The sequence below is a fragment of the Rhinopithecus bieti genome, unplaced genomic scaffold, assembly GCF_001698545.2.
Source record: "Rhinopithecus bieti isolate Rb0 unplaced genomic scaffold, ASM169854v2 scaffold_947, whole genome shotgun sequence".
Lineage (NCBI taxonomy): Eukaryota > Metazoa > Chordata > Mammalia > Primates > Cercopithecidae > Rhinopithecus > Rhinopithecus bieti.
The window spans coordinates 4,900,353-4,924,315 of record NW_016803664.1 but is presented as its reverse complement, the minus strand read 5'-3'; the positions used below and the strand labels follow the sequence as shown (position 1 = coordinate 4,924,315).

Genomic DNA, 23,963 nt, shown 5'->3' with positions numbered 1-23,963 from the left:
TTTTTTTTTTTTTTTTTTTTTTTTTTTTGGCTCATTCAGGTCCTTAGAAGACAAGAGAAAGTAGAAAGGTCCAGTTTATTCCAGACATTTATTTACCTGAAAGGGCAGTTCTCACCCAACCCAGAATGCAAGTGTGGGATAGAGAGAGGGGCCAAAGGGTTTGTCCTTGGCCTTAGAGAGCTTGGGTCATTCCAAGTGGCAAGTCAGAGATTTAGTTCTGTTCTTAAGGCAGATCAGAGGGTATTGGTTATAGGCTATGTGGCTGTCTTGGGCCCACATTATAGGAGATTAAGCCCTGGGGACACTGTAAAAGGACTTTCAGGGAATCAGTGGATCAGAGACAGCCTGACACTGAGAAGCCTTTCCCAGGTTCTCCTGAACTCTCACCAGCACCCTCCACCCATTGCAGATCAGATACGTGGCTGAAGCAAGGTCATCAGAGTATAGGAGCCTCTTAGCTTGTTAGGAACAGTGTCAGCCCTCCCATGGAATTTCTGTCTAAATGGAGTATGGATGGGTTTTTAAACCTCTGAAATAAACACTAAGTTCGTATTTATTTTATACCTGTGACAGTATCTTCTTTCTGAAAAAAAAAAAAAAAAGGGGGGTGAACTACTTCCCATAAAGCCGACTTGTACAGCTTTTCTTCTGCTTTGTTTAGCCCCAAGATGTGACATTAGCCAAATTCTTTGTCATTTTGGAACTCACTTAAGTTTCATTTAAGTTTCACAACTTACTGAGCTAAGATAGGTAAGATGACTATTAATATTATTCCCATTTTGTTGATGATGACACTGAGGCCCATTATGGCTTTACTTGTTTGCACAGAGTCACAGTGTCTGAAACAGACATTTTGGTTTCTCGAGTTTGCCCCCACGTTGTAACCCAGTATTGTCAAATTCCTCAATGTAAGAAGGCAACATCATTTTATATCATCATAATCTTAAATTACTTGTTATAATAAATCTCAACTGTCCTTCTTTTTTTTTTTTTTGAGACGGAGTCTCTCGCTCTGTGGCCCAGGCTGGAGTGCAGTGGCGCGATCCCGGCTCACTGCAAGCTCCGCCTCCCGGGTTCCCGCCATTCTCCTGCCTCAGCCTCCCAAGCAGCTGGGACTACAAGCGCTCGCCGCCACGCCCGGCTAATTTTTTGCATTTTAGTAGAGATGGGGTTTCACTGTGTTAGCCAGGATGGTCTCGATCTCCTGACCTCGTGATCCGCCCGTCTCGGCCTCCCACAGTGCTGGGATTACAGGCGTGAGCCACCGCGCCCGGCCTCAACTGTCCTTCTTATGCTTTTCCTTTCAAAAAGTTTACCAGCATGCATGTGGGAGCTCCACCTTTAGGGACATTCATCTCTCATTCCTGTCCCTCCATCAGGTCGTGGAGTCCTGCGTGGAAGGGATCTGTAAGCCAGACCTTAGGATCTACAAGCTGTGCTTGGAGCGGCTTGGCCTGCAGCCCTCCGAGTCTATCTTTCTTGATGACCTTGGACCAAATCTAAAAGCAGCTGCCAGCCTTGGTATTCACATCATTAAGGTAATAGTCACTATTTTTTGAACCCCCTCCCATGCACGAGCCACAAGTGCAACGTATTTCTCTATAATCTTTTTACATTTGTAGCTCTAGCTTTCCTTAGAGTTTCCCCCTACGTTTCCATAGTCATCTTATTTTGTGTTAATTATGAAATCTATGTGACTAGCTGCTTGTATTTTCGATGGGAAGCAAGACAAACAGGTACTGAAAAGGCAGCTTGAGAAAAGAGATAGGAAAGGAGGTGAATGGCAGGCTTAAGACCTTTGTTGGGGTGTTCACCCAGGAGGCAGAGCTTGCAGTGAACCAAGATTGCACCATTGCACTCCAGCCTGGATGACAGAGCAAGACTCCATCTCAAAAAAAATAATAATAATATTAGCCAAAAAAAAAAAGATATTTGTTTCATAATTAAAACTCAATATTGTACCTTTGTTCCTAATAATACTGTCCCTGATGGACTATAACAAAAGTGCTACAGGATTAACCTCCCTATCTGATAAACTTGCCAAAATTCTAAAATAAATAACCCTTTTCTAAAATAATAAAACATTGGTTCAGTGGATAAAAAGAAGTTTTAACTTCAGGTTCTCACCTCGTTTGCTCTTGTTATTGGTGTACTTATTCTTGTAGGCTGTTAAATTATTCCCGGCTTTCAAAGTTTTTTTCTTTTTTTTTTTTTTTGAGATGGAGTCTCACTCTGTCACCCAGGCTGGAGTGCAGTGGCGCGATCTCGGCTCACTGCAAGCTCCACCCCCCCGGGTTCACGCCATTCTCCTGCCTCAGCCTCCTGAGTAGCTGGGACTACAGGTGCCCGCCACCACGCCCGGCTAATTTTTTGTATTTTTAGTAGAGACGGGGTTTCACCGTGGTCTCAATCTCCTGACCTCGTGATCCGCCCGCCTCGGCCTCCCAAAGTGCTGGGATTATAGGCGTGAGTCACTGCGCCCGGCTGTTTATTTTGAGACAGAGTCTCACTCTGTTGCCTAGGCTGGAGTGCAGTGGCTCAATCCCGGCTCACTGCAACCTCTGCCTCCTGGGTTCAAGTGATTCTTCTGCCTCAGCCTTCTGAGTAGCTGGGATTATGGTCGCACACCACCATGCCTGGTTAATTTTTTTGTATTTTTAGTAGTGACGGGGTTTCACCATGTTGGTCAGGCTGGTCTCAAACTCCTGACCTTGTGATCTGCCTGCCTCAGCCTCCCAAAGTGCTGAGATTACAGGTATGAGCCACCGCGCCCAGCCTTTGAAGTTTTATACAAAATCTTGTCTCTGCCACTCTGTACAGAGTTAACTCCTAACTCTCCTCCACCCTATTTGGAAAAATTACTTCTATTAGAGGGACAAACCAAGCAATTAAATCAAAACGTATTAAACAAATTTGAAGAGAAATTATAAAATAAAAGAGGGGAATTGTAAAAGTAAAGTAGAGGTTCCTCTTCAAAGACTTTCCTCCCCACTTAAGTAGGAATAAATAGTAACTTCTCTTAGAAGCAAAATTTATTTGAAGACCCGTGCTAGCATTCTTAAATATCTGCTAGCTGTGATAAAGAAATCAATGTACTTTATGTTCTTCACTCCCACAATTTAGCCTAAATATTTGCCCTGGCATGCTTATACTGGTCCAAGCAAGCATTAGGTCATAGCCTGTTCCTCTTCCTTATTTGAAGATGTTTTTACTTTTCTCAGCATTCCACAAGTTACTTCCTCCTTCCTTTGTTCTCTACCTTTGCCTCTTTCAAAAAGTTCTAGGCCGGGTGCGGTGGCTCACGCCTGTAATCCCAACACTTTGGGAGGCCCAGGCGGGCAGATCATGAAATCAGGAGATCGAGACCATCCTGGCTAACACGGTGAAACCCTGTCTCTACTAAAAATATAAAAAATTAGCCGGGCGCAGTGGCGGGCGCCTGTAGTCCCAGCTACTCAGGAGACCAAGGCAGGAGAATGGCGTGAACCCAGGAGGCAGAGTTTGCAATGAGCCAAAATAGCGCCACTGTAGTCCAGCCTGGGCAAAAAAGTGAGACTTCTGTCTCAAAAAAAAAAAAAAAAAGTTCTAAGTTGCTAGCCAATCAGGATAAATACAGAATGTAAAGTCCCATTCCAGCCAATGGAAACCAGACACAGCAGTAGGGTGGATGCGTCAGGTTATAAATGACCCTGTCTCCTTTGTTTGGTGTACTCTTGTGGCAAAACTGCTGGCGAGTGTACCCTTTCTGCAGGAAGTAAAAATGGCCTTCCTGAGTAAATTAAATTTGTGTTCAAGTGCTATGTCTTTATGGCACTGGGGAACAAACATTTCGGACACCTCCTAGGGAACAGATAGGAGCCCCTGAGGCCAGGGTTGACTGCTGGCACCTGTTCAATATATATTCTCTACACCTGTACTGCCATGAATTGTAAAATTAAAAAAAAAGTATATATATTCTCAACATTCTGTGAAAAGAAGGGAAAAATAACAACAACAAAATATATACATATACATATTCTCTCTGAAACCAGGTTAATGACCCAGAGACTGCAGTAAAGGAATTAGAAGCTCTCTTGGGTTTTACATTGAGAGTAGGTGTTCCAAACACTCAGCCTGTGAGAAAGACGATGGAAATTCCGAAAGATTCCTTGGAGAAGTACCTCAAAGACTTACTGGGTATCCAGACCACAGGTATGTGGGTGTCTTTCATGTTTTGGTAACTCTCTCCGAGGCGAAGGTTTTGGTCTGTTTCTCACTTTTCAACCCTAATGGAATGGGCTGGAGACAAAGAAGCTTTACAGTGAGGAAAATAGCCATTGGGCCTGGTGCATCTGAGCGCTGCTTTCAGTTTTGCTTGGGAAAAAGCATTAACTTCCCTATTTATGGATCTCTAAAAGTATATCTATCCCACTCTTACACCTGAGAGTGTGGTATGGTAGTGATTGCCTGCTTTCAACAGGGAGAGGAACTTGGGGACTGCAGTATGTGCTCAGAAGATTTTACAGTTTCTAATGCTTTGAGACGACAGCCCATTTTGTGAAGATGACTTAGAAGTTACATTGGCAGGCGGGGTGCGGTGGCTTACGCCTGTAATCCCAGCACTTTAGGAGGCTGAGGCAGGTAGATCATGAGGTCAGGAGTTCGAGACAAGCCTGGCCAACTTGGTGAAACCTTGTCTCTACTAAAAATACAAAAATTAACTGGGTGTGGTGGTGGGTGCCTGTAATCCCAGATACTCAGGAGGCTGAGGCAGGAGAATTGCTTGAACCCGGGAGGCAGAGATTGCAGTCAGCCGAGATTGTGCTGCTGTACTCCAGCCTGGGCAACAGAGCAAGACTCCATCTCGAGGAAAAAAAAGAAGAATTTGCATTGGTGACTAGGGTGTAGTGGGTCACTCCTGTAATTCCAGCATTTTGGGAGGCCCAGGCAGGCAGATCACTTGAGGCCAGGAGTTCGAGATCAGCCTAACCAACAATGTGAAACCTTGTCTCTACTAAAAATACAAAAATTAGCTGGGTGTGGTGGTGCACAACTATAGTCCCAGCTGCTCTAGAGACTGAGGCACAACAATCGCTTTAACCCGGGAGGCACAGGTTGCAGTGAGCCTAAATCGTGCCACTGCACTCTAGCGTGGGTGATAGAGTGAGACTCCCTCTCAAAAAAAAAAAGGAAAAAAAAAAGAAAAAAAGGGGGCCAGGCTCAGTGGCTCACGCCTGTAATCCTAGCACTTTGGGAGGCTGAGGCAGGTGGATCACCTAAAGTCAGGAGTTCGAGGTCAGCCTGGCCAACATGGCAAAACCCCATGTCTACTAAAAATACAAAAATTAGCCGGGCGTTTTGGCGGGTGCCTGTAATCCCAGCTACTTGGGAGGCTGAGGCAGGAGAGTCACTTGAACCCGGGAGACCGAGGTGGCAGTGAGCTGAGATAGTACCACTACACTCCAGCCTGGGCGACAGAGTGAGACTCCATCCCCCTCCTCCAAAAAAAAGGAAAAATACAAAAATTAGCCGGGCATGGTGGCACATGCCTGTAGCCCTAGCTACTCAGGAGAATCACTTGAACCCAGGAGGTGGAGGTTGCAGTGAGCTGAGATCGTGCCACTGCACTGCAGCCTGGGCAACAAAGCAAGACTCTGTCTCAAAAAAAAAAAAAAAAGTTGCATGACTTTAAAATGCAACAAGTTGTCTCCATTTCTTGGAGAGAAGTTTTCTCTTTGCTCCTTCACATTCCGCCCTCAGAAAACCAGGTGCCTTGTGTGCTTTAGAGGACACTTTTGGGTCAGGGGTGGTGACTCATGCCTATAATCCTAGCACTTTGGGAGACTGAGGTGGGCAGATCACTTGAGGCCAGGAGTTTGAGACCAGCTTGGTCTATGGTCAACATCTCTACTAAAAATACAAAAATTAGCTGAGTGTGGTGGCACATGCCTATAGTCCCAGCTACTGGGGAGGCTAAGGCAGGAGAATCGCTTGATCCCAGGAAGCAGAGGTTGCAGTGAGCTGAGATAGTGCCACTGCACTCCAGCCTGGATGACAGAGCGAGACTCCATTTCAAAAACAAAAGAAAACAAAAAAGGAGACTTAAAAATTTTTTTTAATTTAATTTAATTTTTTTTTGAGATGGAGTTTTGCCCTTGTTGCCCAGGCTGGAGTGCAATGGCATGATCTCAGCTCACTGCAATCTCCGCCTCTTGGGTTCTAGTGATTCTCCTGCCTCAGCCTCCCAAGTAGCTCGGATTACAGGCACCCGCTACCACGCCTGGTTAATTTTTATATTTTTAATAGAGACGGGGTTTCACCATGTTGGTCAGGCTGGTCTCAAATTCCTGATCTCAGGTGATCCACCTGCCTTGGCCTCCCAAAGGGCTGGGATTACAGGCGTGAGCCTCCGCGCCAGGCCAAAGAAGACATTTTTCCCAGGTGATAAAGGTTTCACCCACTTGCTCCTTGAAAAAGGCTTTTATTGATAGAGCTTCATGTTAGGATGTTTTCCAGCAATTGGATTATTGGTAGTGGCCTCTGCACAGCTGTGGCACCCACTCTGGCCAGCCGGAAGAACTCTGGCAGACTTCTGTTGCTTGCCTGCTCTTCTAACCAAGTGAAATCAATCTACACCCAGGGTTCAGTTTTCTTATGGAGTTGAGAATGAATTAGTTTCACCTCAGCCAGGATCCTGCAAGGGAGCCATGGAATTCAGCCTAGTGCAGTGGGAAATTGCATCTCATGAAAGCAGCTTTGTGTCAGGCCAAAGGCCTCTGTGTCACTCCTTTCAGCTGTCCTGGCAGTGTCAGGCAGAGAGACGTGCAAGGGCACCTTTCATCCTCAGGCTTAAAGCATTCCATTTGGCAAGATGGGTTGCCATGGCTGCGTTTGTGCTTGATAAACAGAATGAACATGTTTTTATTCATGGAGGAGGAGTTGGCAGAAAGGACAAAATTGGACACCTGCACAAAATGAGAAAATTACTGCGGTATAAAATGAATAGCCTTTGATAAACTGTAGTGGCATGTGATCCTGGACCTGAGTTGGCAGGGTGTAGACCTGGGACTCAGTTACTCCTGGTAGGCAGGTAAGAAGTGCTTTTCTTGCGCTGCATGGCAGATGAGGATATTTTGAAGCCCAAATGCAGAACTCATTAGAAAGAAAGAATGTCTGCTCAGATCTGTCCTCCAGGGCTGGTTTGAGTTTTCTTTGTTTTCAAACTTGCAGGCCCATTGGAACTCCTTCAGTTTGATCACGGGCAGTCAAATCCAACTTACTACATCAGACTGGCTAATCGTGATCTGGTTCTGAGGAAGAAGCCCCCAGGGACACTCCTTCCATCTGCCCATGCCATAGAGAGGGAGTTCAGGTAAGTTTTCAGGGCCAGGGGAGCACTTGCCCACCAGCCTCCACCGTGCACAGGCTCAGCCCTAAACCAAAAAGTCAGCACTCCATAAAAACACCCCAAGACATTTAAAACTACAATTATGGACCAGGTTTTGTGGGTCACACCTATAATTCCAGTGCCTTGGGAGACCGAGGCAGGAGGATCATTGAGCCCAAGAGGTCAAGACCAGCCTAGGCAATGCGGCAAGACCCTGTCTCTACCAAAAAAAAAAAAAAAAAAAAATTAGCCTGGGTGTGGTGGCACAAACCTGTAGTCCCACCTACTCAGGAGGCTGAGGTGGGAGGATTGCTTGAGCTGGGAGGTTGAGGCTACAGTGAGTTACTGTGGCGTCATTGCATTCCCGCCTGGGAGACATTGTGAGACCCTGCCCCAATCCCCAAAAAAGCCAAATGTAAATTAGAACTATTCTGGAAAACAATATGATAAAATTTATTAAAAGCCTCAGAGTTTTCATTCTTTCAGACCTAGTAATTCCAATTCTGGGGCTCTGTCTTAAAGAAATAATTCTAAGTAGGGGGAAACAGCTTTATGTATTAATATGCTCACCACAAAGTTGTTTAATAAGAAGAATTTGGAAGGCCAGGAGCGGTAGCTAATGTAGTCCCAGCACTTTGGGAGGCTGAGGCAGGTGGATCACTTGAGCTCAGAAGTTTAAGACCAGCCTGGACAACATAGTGAAAACCTCTCTCTACCAAAAATACAAAAAATTAGATGGGTATGGTGGCATATGCCTGTAGTTCTATCTACTCAGCAGGCTGAGGTGAGAGGATCTCTTGAACCTGGGAGGTGGAGGCTGCACTGAGCCGAGATGGCGCCACTGCACTCCAGCCTGTGTGACAGAGTGAGACTCTGTCTCAAGAAACAAACAAAAGAGTTTGGAAACTACTTAAATGTACTATAATCTGTACTATAATCTGTACCATAATCAGGAAATAAGTAAACCTTGGTATATCTACTCGTTGCAATGACAGAAATAGTAATAGCTAACATTTATTGAATGTTTAGTATGTGCCAGGCACTAAAATAAATGCTTTGAATGTCTTGTTACTACAGAGCATCCTCACAACTCTATGATATGTTACTATTGTAATCCTCATTTACGACTAGGAGGAGTGAGACTTAAAGAAACCAAGGCAGGCAGATTGCTTTGAGCTCAGGAGTTCAAGCCCTGTCTGGGCAACATGGTGAAACCCTGACTACAAAAAATACAAAAATTAGCCAGGTGTTGGTGGCTTGCACCTGTAGTCCCAGCTACATGGGAGGCTGAGGCTGGAGAATCACTTAAACCCAGGAAGCAGAGGTGTAGTGAGCTGAGATCGTACTGCTGCACTCATAAAGTGAGACCCTGTCTCAAAAAAAAAAGATTAACCAGCATACCCAGGGTCATAAAACTAGTAAGCAAGTGCTAGAGTCTAGCTTTATAGCCAGTCCATGAGATTTCATAGCTCACGCTTAATGATTATGCTGTTATTACAGCTAGTAAAATTATGCCTATAATAACAAATGTGTATGATAAAATTTTAAGATAGTAAAGGCAGATACAAACCGCATATATAGTATTAGCTGATTTTTTTTTTTTAGGCAGAGAGTCACTCTTGCCCAGGCTGGAGTACAGTGGTGTGATGATACCTCACTGTAAACTCGAACTCCTGGGCTCAAGTGATTCTCCTGCCTCAGCCTCCCAAGTACTACAGGCACATGCCATCATGCCTGGCTAGTTTTAAAAATTTTTTTGTAGAAATGGGGCCTTACTATATTGCTTGAACTCTTGGCCTCAAGCAGTCCTCCCACGTTGACCTCCCAAAGTTTTGGGGATTACAGGCATGAGCCAGCGTGCCTGGCCAAGGTTTTTTATTATTAATTTAATAAAAATATTGTTACTCAGATATCTTATTTCATCTTGTTTTAGTTTTGGTAAGTTGTAATTTCTAAGGAGTCTGTTCATATCACCTAAGCTGTTGAATTTATTATTTATAATATTCCCTTACTATCCTTTTAATATATGTAGGATCTATAGTGATATCCTTTTTTTTTTTCTTGAGATGGAGTCTTGCTCTGTCACCCAGGCTGGAGTGCAGTGGCATGATCTTGGCTCATTGCCACGTCCATCTCCCAAGTCCAAGTGATTCTCCTGCCTTAGCCTCCCAAGTAACAGGGATTACAGTCATGCACCACCATGCCCAGCTAATTTACTATTGTTAGTAGAGATGGGGTTTCACCATGTTGGCCTGGCTAGTCTACAACCCCTGACCTCAAGTGATTCACCTGCCTCGGCCTCCCAAAGTGCTGCGATTACAGGCGTGAGCCACTATGCCCACCCTAGTGATATCCTTTCTTTATCACTGCTGGTATTGATTGACAATTTGTATTCTCTCTCTCTTGTTAGTCTAGCTAGGGGTTTATCAATTACATTGATCTGGGAACAACAGTTTGGTTTTGTTACTTTTTTCTATTGTTTGTTTTGTTTTGAGGCGGGGTTTTTGGTCTGTTGCCCAGGCTGGAGTGCAGTGGCACGATCTTGGCTCACTGTAACCTCTGCCTCCCAGGTTCAAGTGATTCTCCTGTCTCAGCCTCCTGAGTAGCTGGGATTACAGGCATGTGCCACCACACCCAGATAATTTTTGTATTTTTAGTTGAGACGGGGTTTCACCATGTTGGTCAGGCTGGTCTCGAATTCTTGACCTCAGGTGATCCGCCTGCTTTGGCCTCCCAAAGTGCTGGGACTACAGGCATGAACCTCTGCGCCCGGCCTGTTTTTCTTTTCTGATATAAGCATTTAAATGTATAACTTTTCAGGCTGGGCGCGGTGGCTCCTGCTTGTAATCCCAGCACTTTGGGAGGCTGAGCCAGGTGGATCACCTGAGGTCAGGAGTTCAAGACCAGTCTTGCCAACATGGTGAAACCCTGTCTCTACTAAAATACAAAACTAAGCCGAGTGTGGTGGTGCATGCCTGTAGTCCCAGCCAATCGTGAGGCTGAGGTGGGAGAATCTCTTGAACCCGGGAGGCAGAGATTGCAGTGAGCAGAGATTGCAGTGAGCCAAGATTGTGCCACGGCACTCCAGCCTGGGCAACATAACAAGACTCTGTCTCAAAAAAGAAAAAAAGAAGTGCTTTGTTTAATTTTCAAATATTTGGGGTTTTTTTCTAGATATTATATGTGAATGAATTCTNTTGTAATCCCAGCACTTTGGGAGGCTGAGCCAGGTGGATCACCTGAGGTCAGGAGTTCAAGACCAGTCTTGCCAACATGGTGAAACCCTGTCTCTACTAAAAATACAAAACTAAGCCGAGTGTGGTGGTGCATGCCTGTAGTCCCAGCCAATCGTGAGGCTGAGGTGGGAGAATCTCTTGAACCCGGGAGGCAGAGATTGCAGTGAGCAGAGATTGCAGTGAGCCAAGATTGTGCCACGGCACTCCAGCCTGGGCAACATAACAAGACTCTGTCTCAAAAAAGAAAAAAAGAAGTGCTTTGTTTAATTTTCAAATATTTGGGGTTTTTTTCTAGATATTATATGTGAATGAATTCTAGTTTAATTCCATCGAAGTCTTATAAATACCCTGCAATATTTCAGTTTTTTGGGCTTTTTTGAGATGGAGTCTCGCTCTGTCGCCCAGGCTGGAGTGCAGTGGCACAATCTTGGCTCACTACAACCTCCACCTCCCAGGTTCAAGCGACTTTTCTGCCTCAGCCTCCTGAGTAGCTGGGACTACAGGCACACACCACCATGCCTGGCTAATTTTGCATTTTAGTAGAGATGGGGTTTCACCATGTTGGCCAGGATGGTCTCGATCTCCTGACCTTGTGATCCACCCACCTCAGCCTCCCAAAGTGCTGGGATTACAGGCGTGAGTCACCACACCCAGCCTTTTGTTTGTTATTTTTTGAGACGGAGTTTCGCTCTTGTCGCCCAGTCTTCAGTGCAATGGCATGATCTCGGTTCACTGCAACCTCCGCCTCCTGGGTTCAAGTGATTCTCCTGCCTCAGCCTTCTGAGTAGGTAGAAGTACAGGTGTGAGGCACCATGACTGACTAATTTTTGTATTTTTTTTTTTTTTTTTTTGAGACGGAGTCTCGCTCTGTTGCCCAGACTGGAGTGCAGTGGCATGATTTTAGCCCACTACAAGCTCTGCTTCCTGGTTTCATGCCATTCTCCTGCCTCAGCCTCGCGAGTAGCTAGGACTACAGGCGTCTGCCACCACACCTGGCTAATTTTTTTTGTATTTTTAGTAGAGACGGGGTTTCACCATGTTAGCCAGGATGGTCTCGATCTCCTGACCTTGTGATCCGCCCACCTCGGCCTCCCAAAGTGCTGGGATTACAGGTGTGAGCCACCATGCACAGCCCTAATTTTTGTACTTTTAATAGAGACAGGGTTTTGCCATATTGGCCAGGCTGGTGTTGAACTCCTGACCTCAGATGATCTGCCCACCTTGGCCTCCCAAAGTGCTGGGATTATAGGTGTGAGCTACCGTGCTGGGCTAGATTTTAATTTTTATTGAAATTTATTGAGATCTATTTTATGGACCAGCACATGACTTATCTTGGTAAGCATATTGTGTTTACTTGAAAATAATGTATATTTTGCAATATCTGAGTTAGTGGTATACAAATGTCCATCAGATCAGGTTGGTTGGTAGTGGGTTCAGATATATGTCTTTAGATAAATCTATTTTTGTCTAATTCTATCGTTACTGCGAAAGGAGTGTTAAAATCTCAGCTAAGACTTGTGGATTTCTTCATTTTTTTCTCTTTAATTTTGATTATTTTTACTTGATGTATTTCGAAGCTCTGTTGTTCAGCACGTACATATTTATGATTGTAATATCTTTCTGATGAACTTGCAGTTGCATCGTTTTCAAATGTCTCTCTTTGTGTCTGGTGGTACACTGTTGTAAAGCCTGCTTTATTTGATATTAAAGTAGCCACACCAGCTTTCTTATGCTTAGTGATTGCATAATGCTTCCATTTCCATTCTTGTTTTTGCAACCTATCTATGTTTATATATTCAGCACATATCTCTTGTAGACATCATATAATTAGGTCATGCTTTTCTGTCCAGGCTGAAAACTTCTTTTATTTTTATTTTATTTCATTTATTTTTTTGATTTTTGAGATGGAGTCTCACTCTGTCACCCATGCCAGAGCGCAGTGGAGCAATCTTGGCTCACTGCAACCTCTGCCTCCTGAGTTCAAGCGATTCTCATGCTTCAGCCACCCAAATAGCTGGGATTACAGGTGCACACCACCACGCCTGGCTAATTTTTGTATTTTTAGTTGAGACAGGGTTTTACCATGTTGGCCAGGGTGGTCTTGAACTCTTGGGCTCATGCAGTCCTCCCCCTCAGCCTCCCAAAGTGCTGGGATTACAGGCAGGAGCCACCATGTCCAGCCAACTTCTGTCTTTTAATTAGAATCTATTCATCTATTGAGTTTAATGTAATTATTGATATGTTTGATTTAGGTCTACAATTTCACCATTGGTTTTTTGTTTGTCCCATCCGTTTTTTTGTTCTTACTTACTTTTGGGTCAATGGAATATTTTTTAGAATATCATTTTAATTTATGTACCATTTTTAATTCAGAAAAGTAATTTCAGGCCAGGAGCAGTGGCTTATGCCTGTAATCCCAGGACTTTGGGAGGCTGAGGCGGGTGGATCACCTGAGGTCAGGAATTTGAGACCAGCCTGGCCAGCATGGCGAAACCTTGTCTCTACTAAAAATACAAAAATTAGCTGGGCGTGGTGGTGCACATCTGTAATCCCAGCTACTCAGGAGACTGAGGCCTGAGAATGGCTTGAACTCAGGAAGTGGAGGTTGCAGTGAGCCAAGATCGCGCCATTGCACTCCAACCTGGGCAACAGAGCAAGACTGTGTCTCAAAAAACAAAACAAACAAATAAACAAACAAAGAAAAGTAACTTGAAGAAAATCTCATCAATTCAGCCAGCAGTTTTGTTTATTTTCATTTGTCCTGGCAGGATTATGAAAGCCCTTGCAAATGCTGGAGTACCTGTACCTAACGTTCTTGATCTCTGTGAAGATTCAAGGTAAAGTTCAGATGTTTTTGCTATCACACATTCAAGCTACAGGAGAGAACAGCCCATATGCTAACACAAATTCCAATTTGTTAAAGACAAATAAAATTTGGGTAGGGGTGCAAAGAAACTTTATAGCAACCTCTCCCAGAAGTTCTCAGGTATTAAAGTTATTCTGCAAGATAAGTATATGCCTGCTTTAGGGAGAATTGGTAGAAAACATCTTTTTTAACATTCAAAAAATACATATTTGTCTAGTTTCATATTGCTTGTTTTTGTTTATTCTTTTATAAGAGTCTTTCTAAACTGTTTGGTGTTTTGAGACGGAGTCTCATTCTGTCACCCAGGCTGGAGTCCAGTGGCCCAATCCCGGCTCACTGCAACCTCTGCCTCCTGGGTTCAAGTGATTCTCTTGCCTCAGCCTCCTGAGTAGCTGGGATTACAGGCGCCCCCCACTATGCCCGGCTAGTTTTTGTATTTTTTGAGTAGAGACAGGGTTTCACCATGTTGGCCTTGCTTATCTCCAACTCCTGATCTCAGATGATCCGCCCACTTTGGCCTCCCATGATGCTGGGATTACAAGTGTGAGCCACCGTGCCTAGACCTAAACTATTTTAAACAGCTTTGTAACATGCTTTTTGAGTGTCTCTTCTTTCCTAACGTTTTATTTTTTATTTATTTATTTATTTTTTTGAGACAGAGTCTGGCTCTGTCGCCCAGGCTGGAGCGCAGTGACGCGATCTCTGCTCACTGCAACCTCCGCCTCCCGGGTTCAGGTCATTCTCCTGCCTCAGCCTCCCGAGTAGCTGGGACTACAGGTGCCCGTCACCACGCCCGGCTAATTTTTTGTATTTTTAGTAGGGACGGGGTTTCACCTTGTTAGCCAGGATGGTCTCGATCTCCTGACCTCGTGATCCGCCCGCCTCGGCCTCCCAAAGTGCTGGGATTACAGGCGTGAGCCACCACGCCTGGTCCCTAACGTTTTAATTATGAAACATTTGAAACCTTCGGAAAAGGTGAAAGAAGAAAAAATAATATAATGAATATCTGTTTATATTAAAACATTGTTAACATTTTGCCACATTTATTTTCTATATATGTGTGTGTGTATACATGTATACTTTTAACATGTATATAATGATTTTTTTTGGCTGAACCTTTTGAAATAAGTTTCAGACAGCATGCATCTCTCAAGAATAAAGACATCAACCAGGCATAGTGGCTAACGCCTGTAATCCCAGCACTTAAGGAGGCCGAGGCAGGCAGATCACTTGAGCCCAGGAGTTTGAGACCAGCCAGGGCAACATGGCAAAACCCCATCTCTACAAAAACAAACAAAAAATTAGCCAGGTGTGGAGGTGCACACCTGTAGTCCCACCTACTTACCTGGAACAATTGACGTGGGAGGTGGAGGCTGCAGTGAGCTGTGATCACACCACTGCACTCCAGCCTGGTTCTTTTCTTTTTTTTCCTTTTTTTCTGAGATGGAGTCTCACTCTGTTGCCCAGGCTGGAGTGTAATGGCGCGGTCTGGGCATACTGCAACCTCTGCCTCCTGGATTCAAGCAATTCTCCTGCCTCAGCCTCCCAAGTAGCTGGGATTACAGGCATGCACCACCACACCCAGCTAATTTTTGTATTTTTAATAGGGACAGGGTTTTGCCTTGTTGGCCAGGCTGGTCTCAAACTCTTGACCTCAAGTGATCCATCTGCCTTGGCCTCCCAAAGTGCTGGATTACAGGTGCGAGCCACTGCACCTGGCCAACATTGTCTTTCATAACCACAACACCAGTACACCTAAGATAACTAACAATTATTTAATAATAATACTGAATATCCATCCCATGTTCAAATTTCCCCAATTCTCTTGGAAACATCTTTTGTAATAGTTTTTCAACTTGAAACATTTGTAATGGTAGAATTTTCAAAACAGTTTTTTAGAGTAGTAAACTGGAGGCTGAGGCAGATGGATCACTTGAAACCAGGAGTTTGAGACCAGTCTGGCCAACATGGTGGAACCCTGTCTCTACTGAAAAATACAAAAATTAGCCGGGCATGGTGGTACGTGCCTGGAGTCAGGAGAATCATTTGAACCCGAGAGGCAGAGTTTGCAGTAGGCCGAGATCGCACCACTGCACTCTAGCCTAGGTGATAGAGTGAGACTCTGTCTCAAATAAATAAATAAATAAATAAATAAATAATAAATAAATAATAAAGTTAGGAGTATAGGTCGGGGTGCTAGACGTAGTAAAGTAGAGTAGAGTAGTAAACTGATTGCTAGTAATGACCAAAAGATGGATTAGTGACACGTCATTGGGTCACCTTAGTACTGCTGGGTGGTATATACACCATTCATACCACCGAAAAATGATAAAAATAACCTCAGTAACAAGAAGGGATACTTACTGAATCCTTATTGGAACCAGAGACCATGCCAGGCACTCTGTATGTTTGTTCCTTAATTCATTTTTTTTTTTTTTAAGTAACAAATACCCTGGAAGCGCCCTTAATTCTTGCAATTACCCTTTGAAGTGGGTATGTCTTACAGATTAAAAAACAACAACACGGCTGGGCGCAGTGGCTCACGCCTGTAATCCCAGCATTTTGGGAGGCTGAGGCGGGTGGATTACGAGGTCAGGAGATTGAGAACATCCTGGCTAACACAGTGAAACCCCATCTCTATTAAAAATACAAAAAAATTAGCCGGGTGTGGTGGCACACACCTGTAGTTCCAGCTATTCGGGATGGTGAGGCAGGAGAATCGCTTGAAACCAGGAGGCGGAGGTTACAGTGAGCCAAGATCGTGCCACTGCACTCCAGCCCAGGCAACAGGCAACAGAGCGAGACTCCATCTCAACAACAAAGCCTAGAGAGGTTTAATAAGTCTCTCAGGGTCACTCTTCAACTAAGGGCAGAGTTGGATTTAAACCTGGTTCTGACCAGGTGCAGTGGCTCACACCCATAATCCCAACATTTTGGGAGGCTGAAGCAGGCAGATTATCTGAGGTCAGGAGTTTGAGACCAGCCTGGCCAACATGGTGAAACCCCATCTCTACTAAAAATACAAAAATTTGTCAGGCGTGGCAGCATGCACCTGGAGTCCCAGCTGAGGCAGGAGAATTGCTTGAACCCAGCAGGAAGAGGTTGCAGTGAGCCGAGATCGCGCCACTGCACTCCAGCCTGGGCAACAGAGCAAGACTCTGTCTCAAAAAAATAAAAAAATAAGAAATAAAAACCGGTTTGGTGTGACTCCAGAGGTCCTTCTCTGAGCCTTGCTGCTTGCTACATTATTACACTTTGAATCCATTCCTGTGGCGTATACAAATGAACCAGGGAGAAGAGAAAAGCATGCTGTCCAGGAAGCACAGATGGGTGGGCGTGGGTGTGTATGCATGTGTGTATGTATGTGGATCCATCCGTTGCAAGAGAGGATACTTCTAATGCACTGTGCTTATGTGAAAGGAAAAAGTGCTCTGGGTCTGAACTCTTCTCCAGATCTCAACCCATACACCCAGGGACAGTGACAAAGAATAGGGTCATGACTAACAGCCTGCCACATTATGACTCTGATCCCTGAAACCCCTTCTGTGTTCCTCCCAGTGTTGTTGGCACCCCATTCTATGTGATGGAGTACTGCCCAGGTCTCATCTACAAAGACCCTTCCCTGCCAGGCTTGGAACCCAGCCACAGGCGAGCCATATACACTGCCATGAACACAGTCCTGTGCAAAATTCACAGTGTGGATCCCCAGGCTGTGGGGCTTGAAGACTATGGGAAGCAAGGTGAGCAGGAAGCCACGTCTCCCATGCTGGTTGTTTCATCACTAGTGCTTCTGCTTTTAGGATCTGAATCATTTTGGGTATTAACACACCAAGCGTAAGGCACACTTAGCTTCTTCTTTGGAAACCCAGTTTAGTTTTAATGGAGGTGATGCTGACTTAGGTATTTGGGCCTTCAATAAATCCCTTTATGAACTACACAATCTTTCTTCCCTGCAACTTTTTTTTTCATTTTTTCTTTTTCTCCCTGAAATATTCTGCTATCCAATTCCCTGCTACTTTTATCTCATTAGACCATTTAAATTTTTTTTCTGATACTGACCAAAGGTATTTAAAATGTGTTTTTCTCTGTTTCTTACCCTTTTCCCTAAATACTCTTCAACAGGAATATATATATTTTTCGAGATGGGGGGTCTCACTATGTTGCCCAGGCTGGTCTCAAACTTATGGGCTCAAGCCATCCTCCTGTCTCAGCCTCCCAAGTAGTTGGGACTCTGGGCATGTGCCACCGTGTCCAGTTTCAACGGGGATAGTTTTTTTGTTTGTTTTTTGAGACAGGGTCTCTCTCTGTAGCCCACACTGGAGTGTAGTGGCGTGATCTTGACTCACTGCAGCCTCAACCTCTTGGGCTCAAGCGATCCTCCCACCTCTCCCTCTTGAGTAGCTGGGACTATAGGTATGCACCACCATGCCCAGCTAATTTTTGTATTTTTAGTAGAGACAGGATTTCGCCATGTTGCCCAGGCTCTACCCGAACTCCTGCGCTCAAGTGATTTGGCCTCCCAAAGTGTTGGGATCACAGGCATGAGCCACTGCAGCCAGCCCTCATGTAGTACTTACCACATGCCAAGAATAGTTCTAAGGGCTTTACGTATTTTATTCTCCCAACAGCTCTATGAGGACCATCTCAAGATGAGGAAACTAAAGCATAGAGATGCTAAGTAACCTGCCTGAGATCACACCACTAGAGAACAGCAGAGCTGGGTTTCAAAGCCTGGCAGTCTGGCTCCAGGGTTGATGTGCTCAGCTAACCACTGTTGTTTAGCCAAAAAGTGATTTATGAAAGGCTATTAGGAAGCACACAAGATTTTTTTTTTGGAGACGGAGTTTTTCTCTTGTCACCCAGGCTGGAGTGCAATGGTGCGATCTCAGCTGACTTCAACCTCCACCTCTTAGGTTCAAGCGATTCTCCTGCTTCAGCCTCCCAAGTAGCTGGGATCAGAGGCACCCACCACCACACCTGGCTAATTTTTGTAATTTTTAGTAGAGACGGGCTTTCGCCATGTTGGACAGGCTGGTCTCGAACTCCTGACCTCGTGATCTGCCCACCTTGCCCTCCCAAAGTGCCGGGATTACAGGTGTGAGCCACCATGCCCGGCCACAAGGTCTTTAAGAGGACCAGAGATCATATTTGGAGACCACACAGCTAGGAACAGCACCCAGACCACACTAATCCAGCCAAACAGCCGGTGATTTCCACCTTGGGGCAGCAGGAGCATCATGTGGGAAATTCTCCAGTCTTAGGAACGTGTTCAAAGACACCGCACCACCCACCGCAGAGCATGACAAAGGGTTTCACTGCACTGGGTTTTTTTCCCATTACTTTCAGAGGTTGCTGAAATTGCACACCATGTTCTAATCATCTTTCCCGCAGGGGCCTATATTCCACGCCAGATGCGAACCTGGGTTAAGCAGTATCGGGCTTCCGAAACCAGCACCATCCCAGCTATGGAGAGGCTGATCGAGTGGCTCCCCCTCCATCTTCCCCATCAGCAGAGGACCACAGTAGTGCACGGGGACTTCAGGTAGATGGGATAGCAGGGAGAGCTGAAAAATGACAGCAAGGACACTCCAAGGGGGAATTGAGCAATTGGTCTTGGTGCAATTTACAGTCAGGAATTATTCCTATTACAAAGCACCTCTCTGTGTGTGGCCTTTTCAGGCAGGGTTTCTCAGCTCTGGCACTGTGACATGTTGGATTGGATAAGTTTTTGTGGTGGGAGCTACTGTGCATTATAGGATGTCAGGCATCATCCCTGGCCTCAACCCAATGCCAGTAGCACCCCTCCCCGCAGAGTGTGACAACCAAAAATCTTTGCAGACCTGGTCCAGTGTTCCCAGGGAGGGCAGCATTCCTCTGTTGAGACCCACTGTTTGAAAGTAAGGCAGAGTCTACGGCCCCTGAACAGGCCTGATCTCATCTGAAAGTAAGGCAGAGTGAGGGTGCCACTCACCTCCCAAGAGGCCTGGGGATGGACATTCTCACTGGGTGTAGTGAAAGGATTGAAAGAGAGTGACAGAGTCTCCGGGGGTATGTGATGAGTCTGTAGCGCGGCTAAAATGGGAACTTCAGTATGCCTAGCATCCAGCGGCAGAGATGATCGCTTTATCTTATCGTCTCTTGCTGTGAAAACTGCCCATTAGGTACTTTTATAGGGTAGTGTTTATAGTGTTTTCTGCTTCACAGCACCTGGAGACCTGCTTTTGATGCAAGAATGCCTTATTTGGCTTGTCTTCTTGCCCATGTGGGGACCCAGGCCTTTTATTAAACAAGGCTAGACAGTGAAGGCTAATTTTAAATTTTAAAGACCTTTCGGCTTCTTCTTCTTCTTTTTTTTTTTTTAAGACGGTTTCACTCAGTCGCCTAGGCTGGAGTGCAGTGGCATGATCTCAGCTCACTACATACCCCACCTCCCGGGTTCAAGCGATTCTCCCGCCCCAGCCTTCCGAGCAGCTGGGATTACAGGTGTGCACCACCATGTGCGGCTAACTTTTGTGTTTTTAGAAATCCAAAAATACAATATATTTTTAGTAATACAAAAATGTGAGATGGGGTTTTATCATGTTGATCAAGCTGGTCTCAAACTCCTGCCCTCAAGTGATCTGCCCACCTTGGCCTCCCAAAGTGCTGGGATTACAGGCGTGAGCCACCATGCCCAGCCTTAAACACACTTCTTTGCCCTCCATATTTGACTGGCCTCTCTTCATTGGCTTGACCTGTGTCCCTTGCTCCCGGCTTCTTCTGTTATCCAGCCACCTTTGGGAATCCCCCTGGGTCTGAGAGTGGACAGCTGAGCTTTCTTTGTCATGTGGTCATCACGGGAGCTTGAGGAACCTGCTCCTGCATCAGAGACTGATGGGGCCAAGTGCTTCCCCCACACTGCCTTGAACTTGGCAAGCAGTTGGGCTGCATTTGACCCCCTCCTCCATCTTCTTTCTCCAGTTGAGACTCTAGAGCACTTGCCTGACAACACTTTCCTTGCCAGTTATTGTCATGTATTTCCTTTGGTGGGGAAGACCTCAGGTGGCCTTTGTATCACCAGCCCACAACAGCTGCTCCGTGGACCTTGTCTTTGCTTCTCTTGGCACCTCAAAGATCTACGAATGTGATCAAGTATACAGCAGGCAGGAGATGTCCAGTGCAGTCTGAGCACCCCCTCCCCTAGCTATAGTGAAGTATGATGACCATTTAGGATGTTGCCTCCAGGAAAGGCATCCTCTGATTTTAGAGAGTGTGCTGCTGCTTATTGATCAACACAGTTGAGATAGTTCTGTCTTTTGATGGATGGAAGAATATTTCTTGCTAATGGAGTGAATCACCAGTGGTGGAAGCATAAACTGCTGCAGCTACTTTGAAAAGCAGTAGGCAGTGACTGGGCACAGCGACTCATGCCTGTAATCCCAGCACTTTGGGAGGCCGAAGCGGGCAGATCACTTGAGGTCAGCAGTTCGAGACCAGCCTGGCCAACATGCCAAAATCCCATGTCTACTAAAAATACAAAAAGTACCCAAGTGTGGTTGTACCCGTGTAATCCCAACTACTTGGGAGGGTGAGGCAGGAGAATCACTTGAACCCGGGAGGTAGAGGTTGCAGTGAGTCAAGACCGTGCCACTGCATTCCAGCCTGGGTGACAGAGTGAGACTCCATCTCAAAAAGAAAAGAAAAGTAATGGGCAGTAACATGGAAAATGGGAATATGCTGCAACACATCGTTTTTTGTAAAGAAGCATCTGCTGCAGCTTTGCACCAAGAGACTCAGGCAAAGATGTTTGTTTTGGTCATGATTGTAATCATAATGCATGATAAATAAAATGTAGTTTGGCCATATGTTGGAATTCTATTTAGTGGGTAAAATAAACCAATTTGCTGTACATAAGTCACAAGTCTCAAATAGATAATGCTAAGTACAAAAAAGTAAGTTTCAAAAGGGTAATACATCATTTATGAAAACTTAAAAATAATTGAAAGAACACTATATGTGGTATATAGCTACAGGTATAGATAGGAGAAATATAGAAATGTCTGAGACTGATATATACCAACTTCAGGATAGCAGTAAATCTGTCATTTTTTAAAAATCTGAAGCAAATATAACAAAAAAGCAGATATAATATCTGTTAAATCTGGAAGATGGACACATGAGTTCTGACATATCATTCTCTGTATTTTTCTGCATGCTTGATGTTTACTTTTTGTTTTAAATAAAGCATGCATTACAGACAGCCGTGGCAGGAAACAGAAAGCATGGAAGAGGCTATTTGGGGAGAGTTCAATATAGGGTTGTAGTGTGGTTTAGAGGAAATGCTGAAGAACAGTGTGGAGTCCCGGGGCCAGGAACAGTGAGGAGTCAGTCTGACAGGGCAAGCATGTGCTGTGGTTATTGCTGCTCTACAACAAACTTTGTCAGAACTGAGTGGCTGTCAACAACGACAATAGTCATTTTGCTCATGAATCTTTGCAATCTGGGGACAGGACAGCTTATTTCAAAGTAGGGCGGTTGTCGGGCAGGGCTGAATCTTCTGAAGGCTTGCTAGCATGCCGGCCCTGGGCAGAGAAGATATGAACAGCTGGGCTCCTTGGGCCTCTCTTTCTGTCTCTTTATGGTTCCCACATGGTCTCTCCAGCATGGCAGCTTCTGGGTAACGGGACTTTTTTCTTTGAGACAGGATCTTGCACTGTCACCCAGGCTGGAGTGCAGTGGCTATTCATAGGCTGGAACATAACTGACTGCAGCTGCCAACTCCTGGGCTCAGTGATACTCCCACCTTAGCCTCCTGAGTAGCTGCGACTATAGGCGTACACTACCATGCTCAGCTAATTTTTAAATTTTTTTTTGTAGAGATAGGGTCTTGCTATGTTGCCCAGGCTGGTCTTGAACTCCTGAGCTTAAGCAGTCCTCCCAACTTGTCCTCCCAAAATGTGGGGATTACAGGCATGAGCCATTGCACTCAGCCCTAGACTTCTTACCTGGGGGCTCAGGGCTCCAAAATAGTGTGTTTCAAGGGACAGAGGGCTGGGCAGAAGCTGTATCACGTTTTCTGACCTAGTCTAGTCTCGGGAGTCCCTCAGCATCACTTCCATGTGTCTTATATCTGTTAGAAGCAAGATGCTTCACTGGGCCAAGCATAAGACTCTACCTTTTGTGGGAGGAGTATCAAAGGATTTACAGATCTGTTTTAAAACCATCACAGGGAGGGAGTAATTCCCTGAACCCAGAGAGGCTAGCTCTCTGGGGAGGGCTGCAGAGAAGGAGCTGGGGAAATAAATAACCAGGCCTCTTCCCATCTCCTGCTTTTGATTGGCTGAGTCCAGCTGGAAGCCAGAGGGCAAGGGAGTCCTTGGAGCACACAGCCCAGGGAGCTCAGGCTCCCGGGCACAGAGGGGATGGGAGGGTGGGGAACCAGTCTGAAGGGCAAACAGACCACACAGAATCCTCCCTAGCCGGCAGTTTTCTTAGTGCTGTCTCTGTTCCTCCTGGGGCTTTTCAGGCTCGACAACCTGGTGTTTCATCCAGAAAAGCCAGAGGTGCTTGCTGTCCTTGACTGGGAACTTTCTACCTTGGGCGACCCCCTCGTCGATGTGGCCTACAGCTGCCTGGCTCATTACCTGCCGTCCAGTTTTCCCGTGCTGAGAGGTAGGAACTGCTGCTGGAGGATAGTGGAGGAGCAAGCCAGTTCTCAAAGCATTTGGGAGCAAACTCAGCTGAAGTAGTCCATGATTGGACAGGAAAGTGAAAGTGAGGTCCTGGTGATTCTGGTGGGAAACATAGCTGGAATGCACTCCTGTCACATTTACGGGGAAGTGGATATAGAATGTGTGTTAAGTGAAAAGTATGCTTGTATAGGCACCTCTTATGCTTTTACACAGCTAACTTGTATTTAGGGTTTTAAATTAAAAACATGTTTATTGTGGCTGGGTGCAGTGGCTCACGCCTGTAATCCCAGCACTTTGGGAGACCAAGGCGGGCGGATCACAAGGTCAGGAGTTCGAGACCAGGCTGGCTAACATGGTGAAACCCCATCTCTACTAAAAATACAAAATTAGCTGGACGTGGTGGCATGCGCCTCAGCTACTCGGGAGGCTGAGGCAGGAGAATCATTTGAACCTGGGAGGCGGAGGTTGCAGTCAGCCGAGGTCACACCATTGCACTCCAGCCTGCGCAACGGGGCAAGACTCCATCTCGAAAAAAACAAAAACAAGCCACATTTATTATAAAAATACTAGAGCCAACAAATAGCAACAACAATGAAACAGTTAAAATCGTTAGTAGTCCCAGAGATAACCATTTGCTGACATTTCAGTATCTATCCATGTCATCTTTTCTTCTGTGTGTATATATACATTTCCTAAAACAAAAATGTAACATGATCGAATGACATGCTTTTTTTCACTCCATTGTATACTGTAGACATGTTTTCATGACATTACATATATTTCTTCTACAGCATAATTTTTTTTTTTTTTTTTTTTTTTTTTTT

At 45.3% G+C, this 23,963-nt stretch overlaps 1 protein-coding gene across 3 annotated transcripts in view; it reads left to right on the top strand.

Annotated features, from left to right (window-relative positions):
* Positions 1–23,963, top strand: part of ACAD10 (acyl-CoA dehydrogenase family member 10) — a 70,394-nt gene that overhangs the window by 25,181 nt on the left and 21,250 nt on the right. For all 3 annotated transcript variants that reach the window (XM_017847315.1, XM_017847324.1, XM_017847334.1), the window contains exons 5-11: positions 1,380–1,538; positions 4,032–4,191; positions 7,210–7,351; positions 13,371–13,439; positions 17,027–17,208; positions 18,860–19,010; positions 22,974–23,119. In XM_017847315.1, the coding sequence (XP_017702804.1) occupies positions 1,380–1,538; positions 4,032–4,191; positions 7,210–7,351; positions 13,371–13,439; positions 17,027–17,208; positions 18,860–19,010; positions 22,974–23,119 (1,009 nt within the window). The remainder of the gene's footprint in view (positions 1–1,379; positions 1,539–4,031; positions 4,192–7,209; positions 7,352–13,370; positions 13,440–17,026; positions 17,209–18,859; positions 19,011–22,973; positions 23,120–23,963) is intronic.